Raw genomic sequence first — 25,380 nt, 5'->3', positions numbered from 1 at the left:
TGGTCACACTGAAGGCAGGTTTTTTTGCCCATCTTCAGGGAGCACCAAGTAAGCTCCACTGGTGCCCTGACTCTGTGCTGCTCTCTAAACTTGCTTTATGGCAAGTTATAGCAAGAACACCACAAACCTTTAACTGCCACCAGCCCAGGCAGTGCAGTGCTCCCATGCAGGGAAGGAAGGGGCATCTCCCATTCAAGCAGTGAGACACTTCTCTGAGTAGGCTGACACAGGAAGTGCTGTCCTAGGACAGAACTCTGGAATCAAGAAAACGTAGCATACACCTCCATGCTACCATGTATGTAGAAGTAAGTTTTTAATGGCTGGTTAATTATGGTATCACTACATTTTATTGCAATATAGTACTATTTAAGCACTTTTAAAAATGCAAGGTGTACAAAGATTAAATTAAGACTGTAAATTGACTAAATATTTGGTTTTTATATAAATAGGTCATAACCACACTGTGTTGACATGTAATACTGTTATAATACAACAGTTAAACTGGTGAGTCTACACAACAGAAGCTGTCTGTAATTAAACAAGGAAACAAAGTTGAAAAGACCATGTTAAAACAAAAACAAAAAACCCTACTAAGATCAACAGGCTGGGATTGTAAGTAGCAACAAACATATTCACTCAGCTCCTGAGTAATTCAAGTTTTACAGTACACATTAAAAAATATCATTTCTTCCCATCAACACTATATATCCAAACCATTTGCGTTTTGCAAATTACACTGATTGAACTATGTAACAATGGGGGTGGAGGTTGGCAAGTCATCCTGCTTGACATTTGCATCACCCACATGCTAATACATCTGTCTTTTCCGCCCTTCTGTCCCACCACAAGGTAGCAGGATTTTTGGTTTGTTTTGGACAATCGTGTAAAGGACTGGTACTTGTCAATCTGGATGTCTGACCTTATCAGTGACGTTTTCAACTCTTAGTTGTCTAAGAGGTTTCAAGATGGAAATTTTCTCCTAACACTAAGTTAGAAATCATTTGCATCATGCTGTAAACTAGGAAGCAACATAAAGCAACAGACTTGTCCTTAGTACATAATTAAAATCCCAAACTCCAGTCAGCAGAGCTGGCCTACTTTCCATGTTTAATATGCCATGACACCTTTCAGGTCTTCAAATGCATAGCTAGTGTAGGTAGTCTTCCACTGTGGCGAAGGCGCAGGAGCCAATTCCTGATCGAGCCATCAATCCCAGACACTGTGACGCTTGTCCCATTGCCAGGGCAAGCGGCGGTTGCTTTGGCAGGTTGTGAGTCTCTGGAAAAGAATAACAGCAGCAGTTAAAAAACTGCTATTAATTTCATGGTAATACATTGAAAACTTTGGTTTTAAGCTTGAACTGTTCATACAGAATTCCTCTATTTGCTTTTGCATCAAGACAGAGCAGGAGCAAAAAAGTGACACTTTCAAATTCCCTGCAGAACACCATTATTGAACAGGACAATTTTGCTTTGCACAACAAAGACGACTGCATTTGTTACATTAAGGTCCCCCCAAAAGTACCACAAAATGGTTTGGGTTGGAATGGATCTTAAAGCTCATCCAGTTCCAACCCCTGCCACAGGCAGGGACACCTTCCACTAGACCAGGCTGCTCAAAGCACCATCAAACCTGGCCTTGAATACTGTCAGGGATGGGGCAGCCACAACTTCACTGGGCAACCTGTGCCAGTGCCTCACCACCCTCACAGAGTCTTAATCTGAATCTACCCTCTCTCAGTATAAAAACATTACCCCTTGTCCTATCACTACATGTACTTGTCAAAAGCTCCTCTTCAGATTTGTAGGCCCCCCTCGGGTACTGGAAGGCTGCACCTAAGGTCTCCCTGGAGCTGTCTCCAGGCTGAACAAACCCAACTCCCTCAGCCTGTTTTTACAGGAGAGAAGACAGAGAAAAACTCTTTTACTGAAGGAGCGTACACGACATCACTATGCTTTGTTAATGATTCAGCCAGCCCTCTACCAAGACCAGCAGATGGTGCATGGTGGGCAGCAGTGCTCCCTGTCTCAAATGACAGGCGCTCCATACCATACATACAAGCCACCCGGCTTGTATGTACTCACCTAGTATTGCACTATTAAGTACAGAGCACACAGGTTCTCTTTGTATTGGGTCAAGTTGATTTCCAACAGGGCTGCTCCAAGGATCCGAATACGCAAGTAAACTGAATGCATCCTGTGGAAAGATGATTTTTATTACATCTTGCAGCTATATGTTACTACTGAGCACAAGAACTATTTTCTTCACCCATTCTGATTCAGAATCACAAAGGTGATTGTCAGTGACCTTCATCAGTACAAAAGGATAAAAAGAAATGTAACAGGACTTGTGCCATTTTGAGTAAGCAGTGTTTTTCCCCAACAGAAAGACAACGGGAGTGGTATTTTAGTAAGTGATGGGGGAAAAGAAAACAAACTGAAAACTGCATGCAGTCAGTCTTTGGCAGGGGAATTCTCTTCCAGAGCCATCTTAGATCAAGGTAAACAGATCAGTATCAAAGACAGCACATTCTGGGCATCTGTATCAATCCTCTTTCTCATGGATCATCATTAGAGCTGAAAACAGCACTTTGTTTCACGAGGCCAAGTTAAATGGCCAGAAATGAGACAAAAGTGCTAAATTTATCTCTGGGTTTAACTGTAGCACAGGCATGAAAGTATCTTCCCTGTGAATGCCCTACACAGCCAAGCCAGGAGACAGTGCTGTATCACAGCTGACTAGGACACTGCTCTCAGACCACAACACCAACAAAATGGCAGCAGTTAAAGTAGCACAGTACTGCCATGCCCCATGCTGTGGGAAGTTTCTGCAGGGCAGCACAGTTATTCCACTTAATGCCACAATTTCCAGATTAAATATACCTTGAGCATCTTCTTATTTGCCGTGTTTTTCCCACATTCTCTTCTTAGTTGCTCACTCATGGCTTGCAATTCTCTTCCAAAATGGATCATCCTTTCGATGGCTGCCTGGCTGCCACCACACAGCTGACGTCTCAACTGACTTGAATCTACTTCTGCAAAAATGACAGCGTCATCATCACCCCAATAGAGCTAACAATAACTATCTATGGATCTACAGAACCTGCACTGATTTCACTTGAAAGGCATGTGTCTTCTCGGAGAGAACACCAGGCCAGAGACCTTGGCATAATGTACCCCTGCTCCAAGTACTGCCCAACTGTTCCTCCTATGATCATTAAGAGGCTTACAGTTAACTAAGGGCAAAGGCTGTCTACCTACGCTATTTATTTTGCAATGCTGAATTTTAAACTAACTTGGCCATAAACCAGATTTTACCCTAAAACCTTATGGGAGTTTAAAATTAATGAAGACAACAATAAGCTCTGCTTTTTTAATTCTTTGGCATTGCACTTCTAAAGATACACCAAAGCCAGAACTGATAATAATGCAGAGTAAGATCACCTGAACTCCCAAACAAGATGCTGCTCATACTCCTTGTAGAATGTATCAGTTTAGTAATTTTGACATTTCAGGCTTCTTCTGTAATTAAGCAGAACACTGCAATTGATTTCTTTACTCTTTGCTACAATGTTCCCCAGCACTAGTCATTTTAAAAGATACTAATGCAGTTCATGACCAATAAATCAACCCTTGGCTCCTCCTGAAGTTCTGCCTTTTTTAGATTTACAGCTAAAGCAGTCTGTTAAAAACAGACAAACAAACAAAAGGGGCATTTATCCATTCCTTGCTTTCTGTCATCAGTGGAATCAAGTTCTGAATCAGTTTGATGTACATTGTAATTACCAAACCATTCTTGTTCCCAATTTTAACACTGCTCTCTAGTGATATATTCTAACCACTATTTCAAGAAAGGATTTGTAAGGCCTCTTTTACTTTTTTCTTGGATGTGAGCTTATCACCTCTGGAAAAAACCTGCCTACGTAACACTACATACACAGCACTAAGGAGAATATACAGACATTTCAAACAGAAAAAAAAGCACTGAAACAACCACCAAACTCAAACTGTGGGGAGTAAACAATGTAGGCTGAGGAGCCACATTGCTTTTTTTTTTACAAAGGTGAAGCACCCAGAAATCTTCAAGAAGTGGTGTTTGTTGCTGCTCTCCAAACTAGGACATTACTTTCCACAGGTAGAAGCAACTACATTCAAAAGCCAAGCCAAACCAAACCAAACCAAACCACAAACAACTCTGTGCCCTGTGCAGCCGCTTCACGTCTGTCACAGCAAGCCTCTGTGGAAAAGGCTGCAAGAGAGTGAGAAAGTGGTTTGTTTGTCACAGAAATGAGGCCTTGTTATTAGCCAGTTGCAGAGCATACTGCAGGGAACACAGGCTGGCAATTTGCATCTCCCTCCTCCAGGGCTGTAGCAGAGTTACATTTGCTTCTCAACAGCTTGCTGGTATTTACCAGCAAAGCTGCGTGAGCAGCTGCTTGTCAGAACTGTTCTCGGGGTTCACAGGTGCCTGTGAGCACTGCTGCTTTCTGAAAGTTTACCAGTGATGCCCCAAGTCACACATTTAATTTAAACTACCCATTAATTGATGCCTGTTTAAATCAATTGTTTGAGAAGGCAGTTCTACAACTGCAGAACCAGCTGCACTTCTTCAGATACAGCCAGCAATAACGACCACTCTCTGAGCTCCAGCCTGCTTGCACTGAAGTGATCTGACTGCATGGTAGCCGACAGAGTCACAGTACCTTTTCGTGGTGCGCTGACAATCAGAGGGTATTTAAACTCACTTGTCACTGACTAAACAGGTATGGCTGAGTATAAAGCAGGTTAAGTGAAACAAAGTTATTTTTTAGACCACAACTATGTAAATCAGGATACTTGTTTTCAGCAGAAAAGAGTTTTTTTTAAATTTATCTCAGTTCCCAAACATGGCTCTTTTCTTGAGCGTCTCATATTTGCACTTTGAATTCTTTAATATAAGTGATATGAAATTTCTACCCTTACTGTCGAGTGCAAAAGGTGCCATGAGAACCAGGAGTGCTAAAAGGTCTAAGGAAGAGGGAGCAATAACCTGCTGACCCTAATCCAGGCATCCTACACAACAGGATGTTTCTTCTCTTTCCTTCGACAGAGACACTAGTTTCAATATCCATGAGCTAACCAGTTTCCCCCTGTTGTCACACTGGCACTGAACCACCTGAATTAGTGGTTGTAAGATTTATATCTAACAGTGACAAAAAAACCAAAAAATTAAGATTTGAGCTGATGTTCCTAATTTTCAAGGTGGGAAGCATTGCAAGTAAAAACATAACCTTGTTGCCATCACTTAATAAAAATGTAAGAAATATCACTGCAGACCCATTTCTGTGTCACATTCTTCCATTTCGTGATCATGTTTAGAACTACCATTTAGGAAGCCATTGGATGAAGTCTCAGCAACCCCATTGGAGTAGTGATCTGTTTCCATGTCTACGTCATTGCTGCAAAGAGAGTAATAAATAAAAGTTTTACTCATATTTAAGCACTTAGGGTTATCTTCTTCACGACTTCAGCATAGTACTTCCTCATCTTGGCTACCGAAAAGCTGCTCTTAAATATTACAAAGTTTGAGCACAGTTTTTTTTCCGCAGCAAGTGGCACTACCAGAGCACCAGGGACATTTGAAAGTGCTCTCTACTAACATTAGCACTCAGTAAAAGAACATTTTCAGATATCGAAAAAATTAAACATGTTCATTATTCAGGAATAACTTAACACTTCCTGAATACATACCAAAAAGTTCATACCTTGTTCATACATCTCTATATACAGCTGTACATAAGGCTGGAGAAAATGCATTGAGAAAATACAGTATTCTCACCTCAGAAAGCAAACAAAACCAACCCAAAAAACAATCCACAGTTAACTTTAGATACAGCCTACTTTGAGAATATCATATTTAGATAAATAATTCTTTTACAAAAGCCTTGACCTCTTATTTACCTCTCATTTACTCTCACTGGAATGACAGGGGAAAATGAAATAAAACCCAAAGCAAACACTAAGTAAGCCATGACACTGAAGAGATACTCGGAGGTAAATTCAGAGTATACAACTGCTCACCACACTTTGCTCATAGCAGGTCACAAAAGCAATGTTAGAAAATGCCAGCATGGTTTTGGGGACTGAGTTTTCTTTGCCCGTTCTATTTTGACATAGAGAATGACAACTGAAAACCTCTTTCGAGACCAAAAAGATTCTATTTGAAAGCTTAATATCTTGCTTCTAAGCAACCAGTTATATCCAGCTTCCTTTGAGGAAGGAAACCACAAGGCCTTTCTGACTGGACAACACTGTGGCCAAGGAATTGTCTTACTCCTGTGAAAAACCTTAAAGTTGCCTGGACACTGCCAGACTTCGTGGCAGAGGCAACTGCTGTTGCAAACACAAATCACGAAGTAGTAAATTGTTACTCTTACTTTCTCCCCCATTATCATCACTATCCAACTGAAATACCTTTTGTTAACACTACTGCATCATTGCATCTTAGGTGGTAGTTTTGGGAATCCATCTTGGCCAAGTACTGTTGTATTTCACACCAAATGAGGCTCTGCTGTATCTCTGCAACCCAAAGCTTAATATTTACTGGCTATGAATAACTGTATTAACCCTGGTTAATACATCTATTTTCGTTCTCTGAATCAAATGTATTTGCACAAGTGACAATGACTGGAGCAGACAAACAATTCTTGTGTGTGCAATGGAAGGGAGTCCAGATTTCACATGCATCTCAGTTGTGTGTACTTTGCAGATACTGCCACAAACGCAGAGTATCTGGAAAACATTTCATCACCTGCCTGCAATGTTCTTAAGTCAATGTCAGTGGCTTAAATTAAAATCCCAAGAGCCAGAGAGCTAATCGTCATTAGAGAGTGCCAGAGAGTTAATCTTCACTACACAACTTCAAAACTGACCATAAATAGATATAAACAAGGTAATTTATTTTTGTCCATTGCATTTCTTTAACCAAACAGGAGAAAACAGGTGTATTGAGCTTGAAAAGTTAAAACAAAACCAAAGCACACTAGAGCGATCGTAAGGCTTTGGCCCCTTATACTAAATGTTTTAACTGTCCTTAAGGAACTGAAATCACATCAGAACTCACTGACACAACTCTTCTCTGTGATACAAGCACATGGACAACACAAGCCTTAATGCAAGTTAGAAGCATCTGAAGTTTATTCACCTGGAATAGCTGTTAACCTGCTGTGATCTTGATACATTTATGTTGTTGAGCTCTGGTACATTCAAGTTGGCAGTCGTGTGTTTACTGTGACAGTAAGATTGATGCGCTTTATTTGATATTACTCCATTACTGCAACTACTTTCAAACCCTGAAAGAAAGTTTCAATAATTGTAATCATCTACAAACTTACATGTAAGTACCCATCTACAGACGTGAAGTAAGAACACTGGCAAATCTAGAGTTTACTGACCAGGAACAAATAAATGCAAAGACTTAGCCCCCATGATTCAGGTATTTGATCCTCTAAGGCTTCTACAGTGCAGATGTTAAGCATTATTTAACAAGTACTAACACATACATGAGAAGGTTTTCCACTTGTACTTACAACCAGGAAAACTGAAAACTACATCAACATACAATGATTTTTTTTAGAATGAATGGAAGCAGACATGCATCTTCCTAATTCCCAATCACATAATTCTCTTGATAAATACACAGTAAAATTCAGTGCTGAAAATACATGTTGCTACACTTAAACACTACCTCCCTCCTTCCCCATATAATTATTTTAATTGTTATTATTGTGCTTTGCTAAATGAAATTACACCATGCTGTGAAATTATGACGTCTGGCTAAAATCTCTTCTGACCCTTCTAAAATGTAATCACGAAACTACTATTTGAAGCAAACATGTAATTACCAGTTCCATCAAGCCCAAAAGCAAGGGCTCCCTAGTATCTTATAATATAGAAACAGGTCCCAGGAAGGGCTTCTTACAAACAAAAGACTTGCTGCCACTCAGGAAATCCCAAGCCCCAATCCTAATAATACATTCATCAACTTGCTTATTAAGTGGTGCCTCTATTTTCAGAGTTAGAAAGTTACTTTCTACCATACATCCCAACAACCACCTGAAGAACAAATACAAAGTGTGAGTGGACCTCTACTCACACACCATAGCGGTCTTGACACAGACAGCAGAGAAGCAAAGCTGCTGCCTTGCTAAGGGCAGCAAGTATTCTGGTGACCAGGCTACACTGGCTTCCTACCCAATCCGACTGAGAGAAAAATGAAAGAGAGCCCCAAATACAGTTTGGATTTAAGAACGAAACAGAAGTGAAAGTTGATGTTCTCTACTACCTTAAGAGTCCTGGGTTCAAAGACTACACATTCACGTACCGTTTCAGTATGTCCAAATTCCTCTCTGCAGAGGTGCTCTGGAAGGGATTTCCCCCCAGAGGAACGGGGCAGCTCTGAACATTCATGGCTTCCCACTGAAGCTTTACCACCACTGAGGCGCTCTCAGAACTCTTTCAGCGGTGCAGAATAAATATGGCTGCCAGCACAAACTCTTTTACCAGAAGCCAGGTGGTGGCATTTGGTATTTCCTACACAAGAGCAGGTGTTCCTACTATTCCCTAAACACCACAGGAAATGGATCATATACAACACTTAACTGGACTGAAATCACCTTGCCCAAGCCTTAAATTGTCATCGAAAGGACACAGAAATTTGTGTCAGAACCTTCCGTCTCCTAGAAGCGAGCTCTTCTTAGAGCCAGTGGCAACTTACTTTGCAAACCATTAGTAAAACCAAGAGCACATGCAAAAAAGATTCGTTTCTATTTATACAATTTCCATTTCCCCAGTGACTAAGAAATGCCTATTTTAATAACAAAACTATAATTTTATGCAAAGCATTCAGTATCAACTCTTAGGTAAAACAAATTGTCAGTCTTGTGAGTATCTGTTGACTTCTCCTAACACTTCATTGTAAAAAAACCCAAAACCTCCATGGTGTGGTATATTCCCCACATTAACTTACCAGGAAAGTGCGTGCTGCTCCCTTTTCCTGTTGCCAAATTGTGAATATTCATTCCATGGCTGGGACTCATGCTAGGACTACTGAATGATCGTGGGCTAACAGGGTAACTATCTTGAGATTTTGGACTGTGGCCTCCCAAACACCGCACTTCACTGTCTGTACCATTCACCATCTCTATGAACTGGCGCACCCTAAACAAAAGGCAAAAAAAGTTAAGCTAATAAAGCAACTTACACATTTCAATTTACCAGTGACAGCAATGATTTAATTTTAGTGTTAAATACACAAAAAGTCTGACTCAGCAAAATGCTGGATGTCAGTTACCCCAGTCATCAATAAGCTTTGGAGGATTCAGCCAAAAATACACAACTACAAAGTCTGTGAGGGAGGAGAGCAGGAATATTATCCGTCAAGAACAGACTTTGTCAGTAAGTCCTCAAAGTTCAGAGAGCTGAACTGTATTTTCTTAACTATTTCATTTTATTGGCGGGGCAAGGTTATTTCTTGAGAAGGCTATGTCATTACCTTGTCATGTCTGTCATTTCTCTCAAAGTAAATGAGAATATAGTTTTGACTGTCTGGAACAGTAAGCTTTGAATAACTCTTAACATTAAGCACTTGCACTAGAAAACAGTCTGAAAAGCAAGCTCACAATACAAACCTTCCCTTTAGAGGCTGTTGCTCTTTGTCAATTTTATTTTAGATAAGGAGGTTTTGCTATGGACTTTAAGGAAGCTCACGACTGCTGCTTTATGTTTTAGGCTTGGATAGCCTCAATAGAACAGGCAAATTTAGATAGACAGATTGAGAGAAATCTAACACAGAATTGATGGTTTTGAGTGAAGTCTTTCATCAGAATGTTCGCATTTTGTGAATTCTTTGGTAAGTCTGCAGTACTACCACATGAATTCTGTTCAGCTCTTAAGCGTGACAGACTTCAAACACATTCCAAGTTACTTAACACTGAAATTGAAGTGCTTTGTTCTTATAAGAGATAAGAGATTTTTTTTCTGGAATCTTTAACACTACCAATGTGATTCAAAATTCTGGAGGATCAGCGCAGCTGGCAAGTGAAAATGCCAGAATGAAGGTGACTATTGCATGCCTGGGAAGCCAAGAGAACTCTGGGATTATGGAATTTCTGCAGTATTAGCCAGTGGTTTCTAGTAAAGTGACACGGAGTGAAACAGCTCATTTAAACTGGTCTTTAAAGTCAGTTACGCATTTGGAGGAACAGATGAACTTATGCCAACAGGACTCTTAACCTTCTTCAAAATGACACTGTATCAGTTTGCAGTTTAAGTTTTACATGACGGCCAAACTGATTGATTTTAAAAATTACAAAGCTTAGTTCTAGAAAGTAAGTCTACAGCGAGATGTGAATTATGCTGCAGAACAGGACCTTGATGACAAAACCTAAACATGTAGCAGATTGATTTTAAAAATTACAAAGCTTAGTTCTAGAAAGTAAGTCTACAGCGAGATGTGAATTATGCTGCAGAACAGGACCTTGATGACAAAACCTAAACATGTAGCAAATAATATAGCATAAAAAAAAGTGAACTATACACATTTTCTAAAAAATGCTGCTTAACTTTGTTTAAATTTCTGTGAAACCTTTAAACGAGTAACTGTCTTGTCTCAGAAGGTACTGTGCCATCTATAAACACACATCTGTATAATTTGAAGACTCACTTTAATGCAAATAAGAGATTAGGATTTCTTTCTAGTAAACTTGGATACAACTGTTGTGTTGTTTCAATGGCTTCTCCCATTCTTCCTGCTAAAACCAATTTCTGAATTCCTGTTCACCAAAAAACAAATAAGAGATTAGGATTTTTTTCTAGTAAACTTGGATACAGCTGTTATGTTGTTTCAATGGGTTCTCCATTCATCCTGCCAAAACCAACTTCTGAACCTCTGCTCACCAAAACCAACATCAGTTAAATGGACAGCTATGGATTAATACATGTAAAATAACAATTAAAAGACACTGCAACCATCAATCAACAAGGTTTTTTTCCTTAAAAAAAAAAAAGCATAAAGAAAGATCATGCTTCCTCAAAATATTTGATAGGAGAACTTAAGAACTGCACTCAGCCTACATATATCTAGGTGAGCACTCAGTATTTTTTTTTTTGCCAGCATACATCTGCTTTGTAGTCAGACTGCACACTTAAATTAAGATTGCAGACACTCTTCTGCTATTTCTCATTTTCATGCTTTTACGAATAAACACAGTCTGAACTATCATCACCCAAGAATATCCAAACTTTGTCCCACTCCCACAGGTTCAATTTTGACTAAGAAAAACAAAATTTAGTCTCTCACCTACAACACACACTTCCAGTCAGGTTGCAGTTGACTAAACCTTTCCATACCAGTCCCTGCATTAGTTGATGCTTATATTGCTGTAACTTAGCACAACCTGCGAACAGCCTCACAGCTCTATCCACCAACAGAGAAACTGATCCAGAATGAAAAACAGCCCAAGCAATGGGTTATTTTTCAACCAGAGCAGTTTCCCCATGTGGTATGTCATGCAGTCACACAAATGCTTGTGTTGTACAGCAGGGATTTCAACAAACAGGGGAGGCAGTGTTTCATCAGGCTGCCAAACAACACTGCCACAGCAAGTTAGAACCGAATTGCTGTTAGTACACTTTGTCCTCTTCCCCCTCACATCTGTAAGCAGGAAAACTCAAATCTGGTTTAACTTACAAAGCATTCTCTAAACTCTACCCCTTTTCAGTTAAGATAAAAATCTAAACGTTTGTCAAGGCTGTTTTATATTCCTGCTTGTGACTGACCATTAGCTCTCACAAACACTCCTTTAGAGACATTACACACATTTGTTTAAGACAGATCACAATTTTCCATTCAAGAGAAAGACAACAGGTAATTTATCACATTCTGTTACATCAAACAAGTTCCAAAGCGTTAGTGTGGAAGTTGTTCTTAACCAGATGTTCATATGTGTGTAACTTTACAGCAAAAAACTGTACTACGTAGTAGTGCTGAAAGGAAATTCTACAGTGATGCTTAGGAGAAAGCTTTAGGTAATTTTTGTTTAAGGGAGGTGAAAAAGGATGCAACATGCTTTCCATCCTTACTTTGTCTATTTTTAATGGAAGCTAATTCTTCTAGCACAGTCTGGTCTGTGGATCTGGCGAATGCCTCTGCTGTTGCACAGTATCCATGGTGAACTAAGTAAGATGATACCATTCTAAAAATAAACAAAAACAAAACCCAGAAACACACATTACATACAAGTACAGAGATCAAGAGCTGCTTGAATGTAAAAACCTTTTTTTCTTAAAAAAAGTGACTGAATAAATAATTCTACTTGAAATTCGGAAACTTCCGTACAAGTCACACAAAAGTAATTCAGTGAAGGGCCTGTACCTTCTTCAAATCACTGCACAGAAAAACCATTTTAAAAAAATCAATGTATCATTTGATTATGGTGAATTCTGAATTAAAATGATTCATCACCCAAAAGCAGGCTCAATTAAAACAGTACCTGCTAATTGTCTTTTTTTGCTCATGACATACACTGAAGTTAAATATCTGCGCACTAATTACTTGCTTTCACTGAAGAAATAAGAAATGCAAAGGCACACCACCGTATTTCCAAGTGAGACACTAACGAGCCACAACTTAACCTGGCATGCCAAAGGCTGAGAACACAAAGGGAAATTTCCAGAGCCCAATGTATTAAAACCGTCCATTAAAATCACATCAATTTTTTTAAACTCCCCAATGCACACGAGATAGGGCAAATCAGAATGGAAGGCTTACGCTCATCATTAGGAACTCTTAATTATTAATGATGCAGAGAACTCTTCCCCATGCTCAAATTTATAAATGTTTATCAACCTGTTAAGAAAACCATTTGTACTAGGTTTTAATACTATCTGTGCTTTTTTTGCACAATAATTACAATGCTTTAAAGATTTCTGGAATCATGCAATTAATAACTTCTTTTTTTTTTAAATTAACAATATTCAAAGTCTTACTTCTGAATCATTGTTTGCCATTCTCCTTCTCGATCTCCTATTGGAAATCTGTCAATCTGCGCTTGAATTTTGGTTCTCCATTCTCGCATGTAGTCTTCAATATCAAATACAAATGGGTGCTGTCCAAAATTAGCATCCACAACCTCTCCTGGTGTCTGAAGCCCTACTGTAGGGTACAAGTTTGGCTGCAAGAAATTTTTTAATTAGTTTTTTCCTCTTATTCTAAATGCCCCACTTTCATTTTTTTTTCATCCCTATAATAATATCCCCACTGCTACCAGTAGTGGGATGCAGCAAGTACCTCTGGATCATCCATCCAGCAGTTAAAGAAACTTCGACCAATCCGTCAATACAATGATTAATTTTATTCCCAGCAGTCATAATTACTTTTTTGTTTTTACTGTGAAATACAAGAGCCTGACTGACCATTCTTTTTCTAGTCAGGAAATTAACTTTTTAAACTGTGCTAAAGTTTGCAACTTCTGGTTTCAATTTTACAAGACACTCAACACCAATTTTTAAATTACTTTTAAAGACCAGGCTTTTTCTTTTAAAAAGAGAACAAAAATTAAACTTACAAAGTGGGCCATTTTCCTTTTGGGGTGAAATACTTAAAACATCGCTGAATTTTAGTGGTAAGAACTGACAGGATAGAGAACTCATTAGCCTCAAAGTCCAAGTGTAGCGCCTAAAAAGAACTGTGACAGTGCATTGAAGTTCTCAGGAATTCCTGGACTTGTATCTACAAAAAGACTTTAAAGCATTTATTGCTGCCTCAGTTTAATTTTTGCCCAGAGATCAGGTCTCCATGCAAATCTGAAATATGCCAAATACGAGAAAACTCTAAAATCTGCCTGCTGGGATTCACATAACTTTCTTAAATGCACCTAAGCACCTCAGCAATGGCAATGCAATCAGTTGGGGTTTTGGGTGGGTGGGGTTTGTTGCTGTTTTTTATTTATAAATACACTTACATCATATTTACACTGCAATCAACAACAGCATGGTATAATGGTACGCTGATCTACAGAACTATATGCTACATAAATTAAAGCTATCAATAAACAAGTTACCAACAATGCAGATCAGTAGGAACACTGAAGCTCCTTGAAATTAGTCTGGTTGTTAAAAACCACGCCCAAACCAAATCCTGCCACTTCCCTGCCACCCCTTTTTTAAGAAACCTTGCGCACAGTGTTACCTAGTCCAGACTAATCAACAAAGCACAGGTCTCAGATCTTTTAATCAGATGAAAACAACTGATTCTAATGAGGAAGGGTCTAGGTTCAAACTTCAGATTACAGTGTCAGTTTTCCTGTGCTGGTACCACGTGCTATCAAGGAGCCCTGCTGGTTATCACACAGGTCCAGGACAGCAGCAGTGACTTCCTACACAAAGCACCCAACCCTGTGGTGGAGCTGGGAGGTGTCCTGAGTTACTGACTTAATTTTTCTTTAATATTTGTCCTTGACTCCTAAGGCCATAGCAAATGGGAGTCACTGGCCAGATGAAAATGGATCACACACTTCACCCTAACCAGATTAAATGAGAAATTAAGTGGATGAAAAAAAAAAGATAAAAATCCAACAACAAACAATCAGAAGGGCAGCAGCTGCTGGTACCAGTGGCATGCAGAACACATTTCTAACAACTTCAAGGAAATTACAATTTAATTGACTGAAAAGCCAGACAACTTCAGGTATCCCCAAGCTTGCTTTAAAAAGCAACAAAACAAAACTTTGACACGTTTGACCCGACAGAGTAAACAGTCTAGAGAAAGATTTTGAAAATTAGATTATCAAGGATGAGTTACAGTCATCATGTGTTACTTATCATGTGTTACTCATCATGAGCTACTTAAGCCAGCCTTTCTGTGCATGATACACAGCTGAACACACACGTGCACCGTGCTGGTGTTTAATACAGCTTCCACTTTGTATGTAAGGCCTGTATATATCAAACAAAGTACGTAACAACTACTTGCATGCATTATTTCCTGCTACACTTCCATTAGAAGTGCCTGTCAAAACCTGAAAAGAAAAACCCCTGTGAAAATCAGTTTAAAAACAAAAAAAATTGGCTTTGGTTAACAAATCACCACTTAAATGGTGAGGAAAAATTTATGATATTAAAATGGTTAAGATGATTATCACTGTTCTTCCAAGAAACACAAGGTAAACACAAGTTACAACTGAAACATTTGTTTCTAATACAAAGGAAAGCTGTTTGAAAATGCACTTCTCTTACCGGTAGATCTGTGAAAGCGATGCCTGTAATGAAGAGAAAATTAAGATGAATTTTCATACGTCTGGATTCTTGCCTCATTTTCTTAAGTGTATCATTACATGTTCAGAAAACTCACCCAAACTATCTCGGAAATAAGTAGTTAAGGATAGTGACATCAGTGATGCATAGGCACAACTGATGTGCTTGAGTAATCAGAGCAATATTGGCAAAAAGTAGCTGTCATCCAGAAGTATTCAATTTGCCCTCAATTTTTCAACACAGGACATAAGATTTACCAAACATCATGAAGATACACAGATTAGAAAGTATGAAAATTCTGGCTACAGAATAGAGGCACAATAAGAATATCTGAAGATATTTCTTCACTTGCATGTCTTGATGCTGCAACAGCAAGATTTAATGGTGTCTTTTCTTGTTTGCTATTACTTTTCTTCACAAGTACATATGATCTTTACATGAGTAGCAAGTAATACTCCGAACCAGTAGGGTAAATGTTTCATTCTAATCCACACCATGGCATTTTGGTTTTCAAATAGAGTAGCTTATTATCTTGTTGTGTTATTACAAGCATCCATCTACCACTAAAACCAAGGCAATGATTTTACTGTCTCAGGATTAGAGAAAAATCTGACCTCTATACACTTCATGAACTTCATGCAATTTTAGAGGAGGAAGTGGGAGAGCTTTCAGTTAAAAAGTAAGTACCGGGAAATCTCCTTCTGGCAGAAAAATGATAATAGTATTTCAGCATTTCCTTTACTGTTGCAAGTATTTCTTTGAATTTATTTTTTCATAAGTGCATAATGACCGAAATCCACTTATCCCTTCAAACTCTTATTTATTTTGTATTATTGAATTTTCAAATTTAAGATTAAAAAAAAACCCAAAGTTTTTAACCTTTGGTCCTAAATTCCACCTCTTCTTTCCATCTCCATTCTTAACCAAGATTGCAAACATCAAGAGCATCTGGATTCCTTACTCATGCCTTTGGTACAAAAAATATAAACCGAATCCATTTCCTCCCATCACATCTCAAAGCTAACATGTCACTCATCACCTGTCCACACCCTAACTTCTTATAAAGTTCCTGTTTGGCACATTTTGACATCCAACTTGCCCTTTTCCAAAGTAACCATGGCAGTAGGCAAGACATATAAACGATAACTGATGACTAAGTGACATCTAGGTATTGGGGGAGGGGCTTAGTTTCCAGGTTTGTAGGGTTTTTTTGTTGGTGGTGGTGGATTTTTTTTTAACCCAGAACTTCACACTTGCGTAAATAATTGCTTAGCCCGTTTTGTAGCGTCAAATCCCAAGCTAAGCCAAAGATTTCCAATACTCTAAGACTGCATCTGCGGCCCGAAGAAGAAACATAAATGTCCTCCAAGTCACGATCATACAAGAATTCTGGACAAATAGCAGAAACAACTCTGCAAGACAGCCACAAATTCTAATTTATTTTCTCCCCTAAACAATTTCTTTCTCCCCTTAAGAATCAATTTTCCTCTGCCAGAAATTCAAACTAGCAAAGCCCACCACAGCAGAACAGCTGCCAGGTTTCCTTCTGAAATCCATAAAGTGTTTGTCAAACTCTTGTCTATGACAGATGACATCTTACTAGCCTCTCCTCATCTATGCCATTCTGTTCTCCTCTAAAGAGATTTTTAAGCACTTGGAGTGACCTTTTTCATATTTGGCCTAATTCAGTCTGCTTTAAGACTTCCACTAGAAGAGAAGGTTTCTGCTCCTCCCTTCTTCACTCTTCCATGCATATGACCAGAACTGTAGTCAGAAAACCACTGTCTTTTTAGTTGACCAATGATCTGATGCAACCTACCTGCGGGTACACCGCTACTAGTTCCAAAACGGAAGTTCAGCTTTAATCCAGTTAAAGTTGGGGTAAACAACAACATGAACCTATTGTCTTCCATTTCAACATATACCCTGAATCAGGGCCAAAAGACACTACTACACAGTGCATGGTTAAAGTGTACCACTGCCACAGTGTATTAAGCGCAGGTATATACACTCATTCAATTTAGAAGAAACATTAAATTATGATAGAATCACAGAAGTAATTACTTGGAATTGCCCTCTGGAGACACCTAAGCCCTGATCTGAGCAGAGGCAGGAAAACTCTGAAGTTAAATCTTTTTGCTCAGGGCCTGGTAGATCTTTTTCCCCTTCTTTCTTTACACTCTGTATCTTTGTTCACTAAACTGCACTAAGTCATGGAATTATTACATATACACTGCATCGAAAGAACTGTACCCCCTCCTTCTGTCTTCAAACTCAAAAATTCTCTTTCAGTCTTGCATAATACTAAAATTTGCCACAAGAATTTAACAGACTTAATTTTAGCACAACTTGCATAATTCATGGCTTTAGCCCAACTATGCCTGACTCCAGACTGAGAATCCAAAAGACACTGTTCTCCAACATATGCTCAAAATAATACCCATACAAGGTAAGGTTTTAGTGAAGGCTAAGTGTCCTTCAAACAGCAGCAATGAGTTTTAGCTATATCCATTCTCCATTTCTGCAATTCTCTTATTATGTATTACCTTGTATGCATCAAGTATTATTTGAGGATTTAGTAATGGAGTGCACAAATGCAGGCCCGGTGGAATGAGGTATTATGACAAATCCTTCCAAATTCACAAGGAATGTTACTGCAAGTGGCACATAAGAAATTATTCTTCCCAATTCTTTACTTAAATCATGTAAGACTATCAAAAGAACTATTCAAGCACTTTGTTCCTGACATGAACAGAGTCTCAGATTTACAAGACTTACAGACACAGTGTTATCATTAACGGTAATGTTTCTCCATACCCAAGCTGTGTCCATTCTTTGTGTAGAAGCAGGTATTATTGATAAGGTTGACACAACAACCAATGACATCACCCGTAGTGAACGTTGGGCCATAGGGCTGTCCAGTTCCAGAGGAACAGAATGAATGTCCATCATCTCCATGGTAACCATATGAATGTTTATCCCAACCTAGAGAACAAAGCATTTGCAATTTTATTAATTTCCTTTATTGTGAAATAATGGAAAAGCTATGTTAATACAGTTAATTACTATGCTCAGCTTTCTGCTTTCTAAGATTTCTTATCTTAAAAATCTATTTAATTTTTTTAAAAATTACAACTTCTATCAAAATGGCTGAAAAGGTAATTCCATTTGTAGTAGGTAACAGGTAATGCAAATTCAGATTAAACATTTTTCTCTTTCACAAAATTGGCAACATCAAAAATATAATCAGCTACAACGTGGAAATTTGAAAAGCTATATGCAGATCTGACATGTCCCAGTAAAACAGTGAAGATTATTCTGTTCTCCCTTTCATCTTGCAGAACTATTGCTACCATATGTCATAATCAAATTCTTCCTGGCTAAAATCCAAACATGCATCTCTGGGGAATCACATTTCTACTCCTTATCATTCTCAATGACTATTCAGCAGCAAGCAGTCTCTGCATAATAGCAGAATCTCCAGACTGTAGTGTCAACTAAGCTTTGCTGCCCTGAAAATTAAAAGGAAAAAAAAAAATTATCAATACAGGTTAAAGTCACAACCAGCAAGCAAATCATTATGTATGCAAATATGGTGGTAATATTGCAGGTGAAGAAGCTGCAGAACCAGTTAAGAAGCTTCATATTGTCACACTACTCAGTGAAATTCACAACAAGCAATTTTAGTCTGAGCTCATTTGAAAATACCTGTCCACATTCTCTGCAATTCTAAACAAGAACAATACTAAACAAGAACACATAGAAAAGCAATAAACTTTCAGGCACCATATAATCTTCCTAACAGGTCTATTAAATGCCTATTCAAAATAATATGAAGCATGATCTTTAACACAAATCGCCAAATTTCATAAACATACACGCACACCTTCTGGCTATAAGAAGTTACCCTGACAACTCATTTTTAATGATTAAAAGGTTGCAGGTTAACTCTTCTATCAAGCTTCTGCCTAACAGGTTAATTTGGAAGTCATTTCCATATTAGGCCCTTAATCTGTATGTAGCTTCAGCAGGCACCACAGTAAGCATCTCTCAGTAAATTAAGTACCCCAAATTACTGCAGTTACATTGATTAGCAGTATCTCTGGTAATTACTTGCAATACATCCTAAATCATACTCAAAATAAGTTAATGTCACAAACTAGCAATTCATCCCCCCTTAACTGGGCTCACAGTGTAACTACTGTCATCATAAGGATCTTTACCAGAAAATCTGGGTGAGAAAGTAACAATGCATAAGGAAGAGAATACAGATACTCTGAGGTTAATTTAACATGATTTTATACTTGGCTAATAGGAACAAAACAAAAAAAAAATCTGTTGGTGCTTTGTTTGTTTTTTTGTTTATTTAGGTTGGGGGTTGGCTGGTTGTCTTACACATTTGAAGATGGACTGAAAAAAAAGCATATACACACAGCTTCTGTAAATGCTATACAGAGGTACTGCAGACAGCTGTTAACAAGACAGCATCACTGACCGTGCAAGTCAGTGTTTAAAATTTGTCTGCTAAAAAGTATCTGCATAATGTTATAAATACATATTATATAATGTTATAAACTAACACAGAATTGTGGGAAATAGTACAGGAGCAAACATACCGTAAAAGCTAAACTTTATTTTAGCTGCAAGCTGTATGTAATTCAGATGACAGATACAACAGAGATGTTATGCTACACTACTGCTTACCAGAACCTTCCTATCAAAGTCAAGCATATTTAAAAGAAGAACTGCAATTAACCAACATAAGTAACTTATGTAATGAAAACTGGAACATACCTGGTAGTCTGTTCATGTTCACACCCTGTGCTGACAGCCCAATTCCCATGTAACTGGAAAAATGAAAGAACAAAAGAAATGCATCTCTTTCTTACAAAACTACGTATATATATTGGGATATTGCTAAGAAACACTGTGCTGATTAGTTATATACCAATAAAGCTGCTGAGGGGTCATTTCATATGCTGAGTGGCATAACAGCAAAGAAAGTGAAAAGTAATTCCTAGTATATATGGTTTGACACAGAGAGACTCTGTCCTTGCAGGAAGCAATGAAAACTTCCTTCTCTTTTACGCATCTTGGGTTATCAATGGAGAACACTGATATTAGCCATAAACTACGAACAAAAACATCAAAGCCCATGCCTTATTTTGAAAGTAGGGATAAAGCCATACACATATAATTTACAAAATACATGCAGAGCTGCATTATTTCTGCACCAAAATGCACCCTTAGCATAGCACTTACAAAAAGATCACACTAAACCATTAAAGCCCTGGATCATAGAGCAGAATGCCGTCTAGAGACATTTTCCAGCAATGTTACTTAACATTTACTTAACTGTTGGGAACATGTTGAAGAGCTAACAAGGGACAATATTTTACTGTACTTACCCATAATCTTAAATCTAAACAAGTTACAGCTAGGTCAATGAAGTCCAAAAGTCAGCCTTACAAAAGGTAGTTTTAATAAAGTCATATCCAGCATAATTGTTGTCAATTTGATAGCAAGTACTGGAAAGGTTAAAAAAAAAAAAAAAAATCATCTCCCCACCTCAAAATCACACTATTTGAAGTTAGTAGAAACAATTTTGCTTCTGTTTCATAAACAAAAGTAATTTCATGATCAGGAAGACAAGAACTCAAAAAGAGAAACAGTATAATGCTTTAAGGCTTTCACCACCCCCCCCCTGCACAACTTAAACCAACCCCCATGAGACTAAAGCAAGCATGTAAAAATCACCTAATATTTCCTAGTTTATCAAAACATTAAAATTACTGACACTAGTTCAAAATAGTTACCATAAATCTGTCATTAAATAATAAACTGTATATATATTAAAAAAATAATCACCCATGCCAGCTGGAAAATAGTTGAAGAAATAGACCTTTGTATTCCCATCTCTTATAATGCAATTTTTAAGCAACTATTCTTCAAAGAAGTACTGGTTAATCTGCTATTTTAAACACATTTCGCATAGAACGAAACTGAGCAGCAAATCTCAGAAGCCATATGCTTAACTGTGTACTGGACTTTCTGCTCTTTCTATTGATCACTCCTAACAATTACCTTATCTGCTTCTGTGTTTGATATTTACAAAGCCCTCCTCTGATAATTCCTAATGTACGATACAATCTTGCTTTCCCTTCACCATACCAGCACGAAATGGAACCTTGGAACCATATAGCAGATACTATACGTATCTGGCAATATAAAGTATCTCATTTAGAGATACTGAAAAGCTGAAGCAAAGGGGCAACAAAAGGATTAGTCTTTGCTGCTTTGCTAATTACATTACTGCTGCTGCCACCACTGCAGCAGCAGATTCAACAAAACAATTATAAATGAAAGCAACAAGTGAATAACCCTTGATTTTGTCTTTAATAATGGCAGAATTGTTCTTAGCATTGTCTGAAGTTTGATGCATGAAGGATTCTCATGTAAAGACAGAAAGTCTCCTGTTAAGGATAATTTATTAAAGAAAGTAATTTTCTAAAATAATTCAGGGAAGTTGAACTCCAAAACCTGCAAAAAGCCTTCTAATGGCAGTCATATAAAGAAACCACCTTTATCCAAAAGAGTTAATTATTTCATTTCAGTATTCTTACAGAAACAAGATTAAGGTTATACAAAAAATGTAAAATGCTAGATAGAAAATCATCATTTAGGTAACATTTTGGTAGCACTTGTTTTTTCTCTCCCAGATATATCTTCTGAGCCTCCTCTTCAACTCAGTAACAACTGTAAACACAGACCCACTGTATTTAATACAGCTGGGAACAAGGAGACTTGGACTTCATAGAAACTCAAGTAAAATTAGATTAAAACATTTCAAATAATTAACACATTTACTATAGACATCTTTCAAAAGGAAAAAGGAATGCCTACAATTCATGGTTTGGAAGCGAGTGAAATTAAAGGCTCACCAGTTAAGCTAATTTATTGTTTGTTATAGCTGAGGGATAGCAACTCTCATGTTCAACTAGATACAGTATGCTAGAAATTGAGGGGGGGGAACAGTATTATGACAGATAGACTTTAGATGCTCTAAAATTCGTAACAGCAGTTGTATTTATGCCAGACCACTACATTTAAGGGTTTGGGTTTTTTTTTTCCCTTTTCCTGGCACCTGTAAGCTCAACAGGCTTTAAAATACTTTTTTATTTGGTTTTTAAAGAAGGTTAACCCACATTTAGGTCCAGAGTCATTGCCTGCAAAAAGACTTGCTTCAGTGGGAGGAATCACATAAACTGTCCTTCTGTTTGCTACCTTAAAGTTCATGCATCATGTGTCTAGGAATCAGAGCAGTGTCAGAGCCATACATTTAACTTTTCCCCCCTTAGTTCATGATAAAAAAAAATTCATGCTAGTAACCAGGTGAAATGCAGGCCCACACTGTTCTGTCAGTTCACAAGGTACTTCCTGCTGTCCTGTCACATGAATGGGTTTGGTCTAGGAGGTAGCAACAGGCAGGAAGAACAGGTCCACACAGACTATGTCATGCTGGAACAGCAGCCCTGGGGAAAGAGAGGTGTCAACACTAGGAAGCAGCACGCTCCTGGTGCTGCACCGTCCTAAACTGGAATGACACAGTGTGGTTTCAAAGATCAGAGAGGGTGAATAATGGTGTGGTTCTGATGTTGCCTCCCCCATCACTTCCTTCTGTACCTGTAGACGGTGCCTACAACTCAGCTCCCCACCCATAAACAGCCCTGGATGCTGTGGTAGGACAATCACCTATTTAAGCAAATGGAAGGAAGTGGCTTGGGACCCTTTATATTAAGAAGCCCATCTCCCTGAGCATTTTGGTCCCACCAGTTGCTACTCATCAATTTATTGATGTGCCCAAGTCTTATAGGAGCTCAGAAAATTAAAAACAACATGTAAAACCACCAATGGAATTCATAAAATCAACCTAAGAGAAACTGAAGAGACTGTGGCTCAAAACCATTAGAGAGTGCAGCGACATTGGTCTTAGGACCAAGAAAGCAAAAGCATCTGATATACTCTTGATTATTCATTTCAAATTGTATTTATTCTTATTCCAGTTCATTAAAGATACAGATCACCATTTTAGTGTGTTAGCACATCTTCTAGTTTACATTTCACAACCTCAAGTCATATAGACATTTTTAGGTATGCTGTGAAACTAGAGTTTAAAAATTGCTGAAGATTAACACTTACTGCCACAAAGCAAAAGAAATGTCAATGTCAAAAATACGGGCACTGTGATACTTATTTTTTCCCCACTAGCACAGACACAAAAGCCTAGGTAGTGAAATGTGTAAGAAGCAGCTGAAGCTAAAGTGTCTATTTGGATGTCTGAATAGACCAAGTGTGAGGAAAACAAACCCAAACAGAACCAAATAAAAGGAAAAAGTAGCAGTAAGAGATGATACAAAACGAAACCACTAAAACACAAGGAAAAATACCCCAGCAGTTCATAAAAGATACACAATTCTGATTTTGATTTGAAACTGTTCCATTAGATCTTTCAGCTACTCCACTGAAAGTCTACAGAAGATCCTTCAATATGGAGGTTGATAATAATCAGAATTCAGGTTAATTATATCCGATCCCACCCATTCCATCGAGAGTAATACAGAATCTCAAAAACTATACCAAACCACAGGTGCCTCAGAAAGCTTACCAGTGGTTAAAGATAAAATTAAGTATTAAATAACCATTTATCAAGTTAAAAGACAAAAAAACCCAACAAATTAAAAAAAAAACACAAAACACAAAACCGAAACAAAACAAACAAAAAAAACCCCTCTAACAAATATTCTATACTGTATTTGTAAAGACAAGTAAAATGAGTTAACAAATCTTTCAAGCAATGAAGAAAAAAAGATAATAGCCTCCCTACTATAAAGATTTCATAAGCAACCTACCTGCAAAGGGTCAAATTCCTTCTGACTCACTGAGCCTACATGTTCTACAAACGACAGTATAACCTGAAGAACTGCTATATCAAAATCCAACTTCTTCTGATGACGATAAAGAAAGTAAATAATCAACCTGGTATCTTATCACCCACATGCTACCCATTTAAAGAAAGCAACTTCAACCATATGGTGTTAAAACCTAAGTTACTGTAATATCTGTAAGGAGCCTAAGTCCAAGCACCAACACATGTTTACACCCATAAATAAGGCCACTGAAAACATCCTAATGTTTCAAATGCACTGACTACTAAGAAAAGCAGAATTAACGCTGAAATTAAAAAAAATGGAGGCTATATAACAGGTGCAGTTTTACTTTCACGTTTGTATCTTAGAAAAGTGTACAAGTAGAAAAGACTGCAACATCTGTAGGAATTTTGACACTAAATGATTTTCTAAATGGCTTGCACAACTGACTTGCAAGGGCGTAGGAAGTCTGAAGAATTCTCTTACACTGTCTTCACTGACTCTACAAGGTCAGAAACACAGTACTCTAAAAAGCTATCTGAATTTCATTTTTAATATAGTTACTCCACATTAAAATTTTGTAGCAATATGCTAATCCAAGATCCTTATTGTCTGCACAATCATAATAAGAAATGAGCTGGTAAATTTATCTCTATTTAAATGTTTCAAAATATGCCACAGACAGTTTGAGTCTTTCATTTCAAACTGAAAACAAGTTTAATTTTATGGAATGTTTCCAAGGAAACAGTATTTTGAACACGATAAACCCAGGTTTCAGATTATTCCAGTTCTACACAGAGAGGAGAAAAAAAAAAGAAGTCAGGCAGTCATCTTGCACAGTGCTCAAAACCATTACCCCTGTAATGTTTTGCTTGTGATTCCTGTAATGTTCCTAGAATGATTCTCATTTCCTGACACCCCTCACTTTCTGAGATTGCATAATTTCACCTTATGAGACTTCTCCCTAAAGCACTTTTTGGGGACCACACTGTCAGAGAAGAATTAACTGCACAGACAATAATGTAAGTCTGGGCTGCAGTAAGACTATCATCTATACACTATTTCTATGTGAATGAACCTCATAAGAAAGAAATAACTTCACATTCTGCAAGAAGCAGGGACTGAGAAATGAAATACATTCTCTTGACTTTCTTTTTACATTA

The 25,380-nt window shown here is 37.9% G+C and overlaps 1 protein-coding gene across 4 annotated transcripts in view; it reads right to left on the bottom strand.

Moving 5' to 3' along the window:
- Positions 1-296: 296 nt before the first annotated feature.
- The window catches only part of RANBP9 (RAN binding protein 9), a 40,069-nt gene continuing 14,985 nt past the window's right edge, over positions 297-25,380 (bottom strand). For 2 of the 4 annotated variants that reach the window (XM_061449543.1, XM_061449546.1), the window contains exons 3-14: positions 20,085-20,137; positions 18,108-18,275; positions 15,273-15,295; positions 13,026-13,210; positions 12,120-12,232; positions 10,702-10,810; positions 9,007-9,197; positions 7,183-7,330; positions 5,316-5,437; positions 2,883-3,034; positions 2,085-2,196; positions 297-1,278 (exon numbers count right to left, since the gene is read on the bottom strand). In XM_061449543.1, coding sequence (XP_061305527.1) covers positions 1,148-1,278; positions 2,085-2,196; positions 2,883-3,034; positions 5,316-5,437; positions 7,183-7,330; positions 9,007-9,197; positions 10,702-10,810; positions 12,120-12,232; positions 13,026-13,210; positions 15,273-15,295; positions 18,108-18,275; positions 20,085-20,137 — 1,507 coding nt within the window. In that variant the 3' untranslated portion in view covers positions 297-1,147. Of the gene's footprint in view, positions 1,279-2,084; positions 2,197-2,882; positions 3,035-5,269; positions 5,438-7,182; positions 7,331-9,006; positions 9,198-10,701; positions 10,811-12,119; positions 12,233-13,025; positions 13,211-15,272; positions 15,296-18,107; positions 18,276-20,084; positions 20,138-25,380 lie in introns of those variants that run through there. The other 2 variants (XM_061449544.1, XM_061449545.1) reach the window with 2 other exon arrangements.

Source organism: Pezoporus flaviventris, unplaced genomic scaffold (assembly GCF_033815535.1).
Source record: "Pezoporus flaviventris isolate CSIRO_AGI_PZ_B2104156 unplaced genomic scaffold, CSIRO_AGI_Pfla_v1 ptg000007l, whole genome shotgun sequence".
In the NCBI taxonomy this organism is placed as follows: domain Eukaryota; kingdom Metazoa; phylum Chordata; class Aves; order Psittaciformes; family Psittacidae; genus Pezoporus; species Pezoporus flaviventris.
The sequence above is the reverse complement of the archived record's forward strand: the minus strand, read 5'-3'. Positions and strand labels throughout refer to the sequence as shown.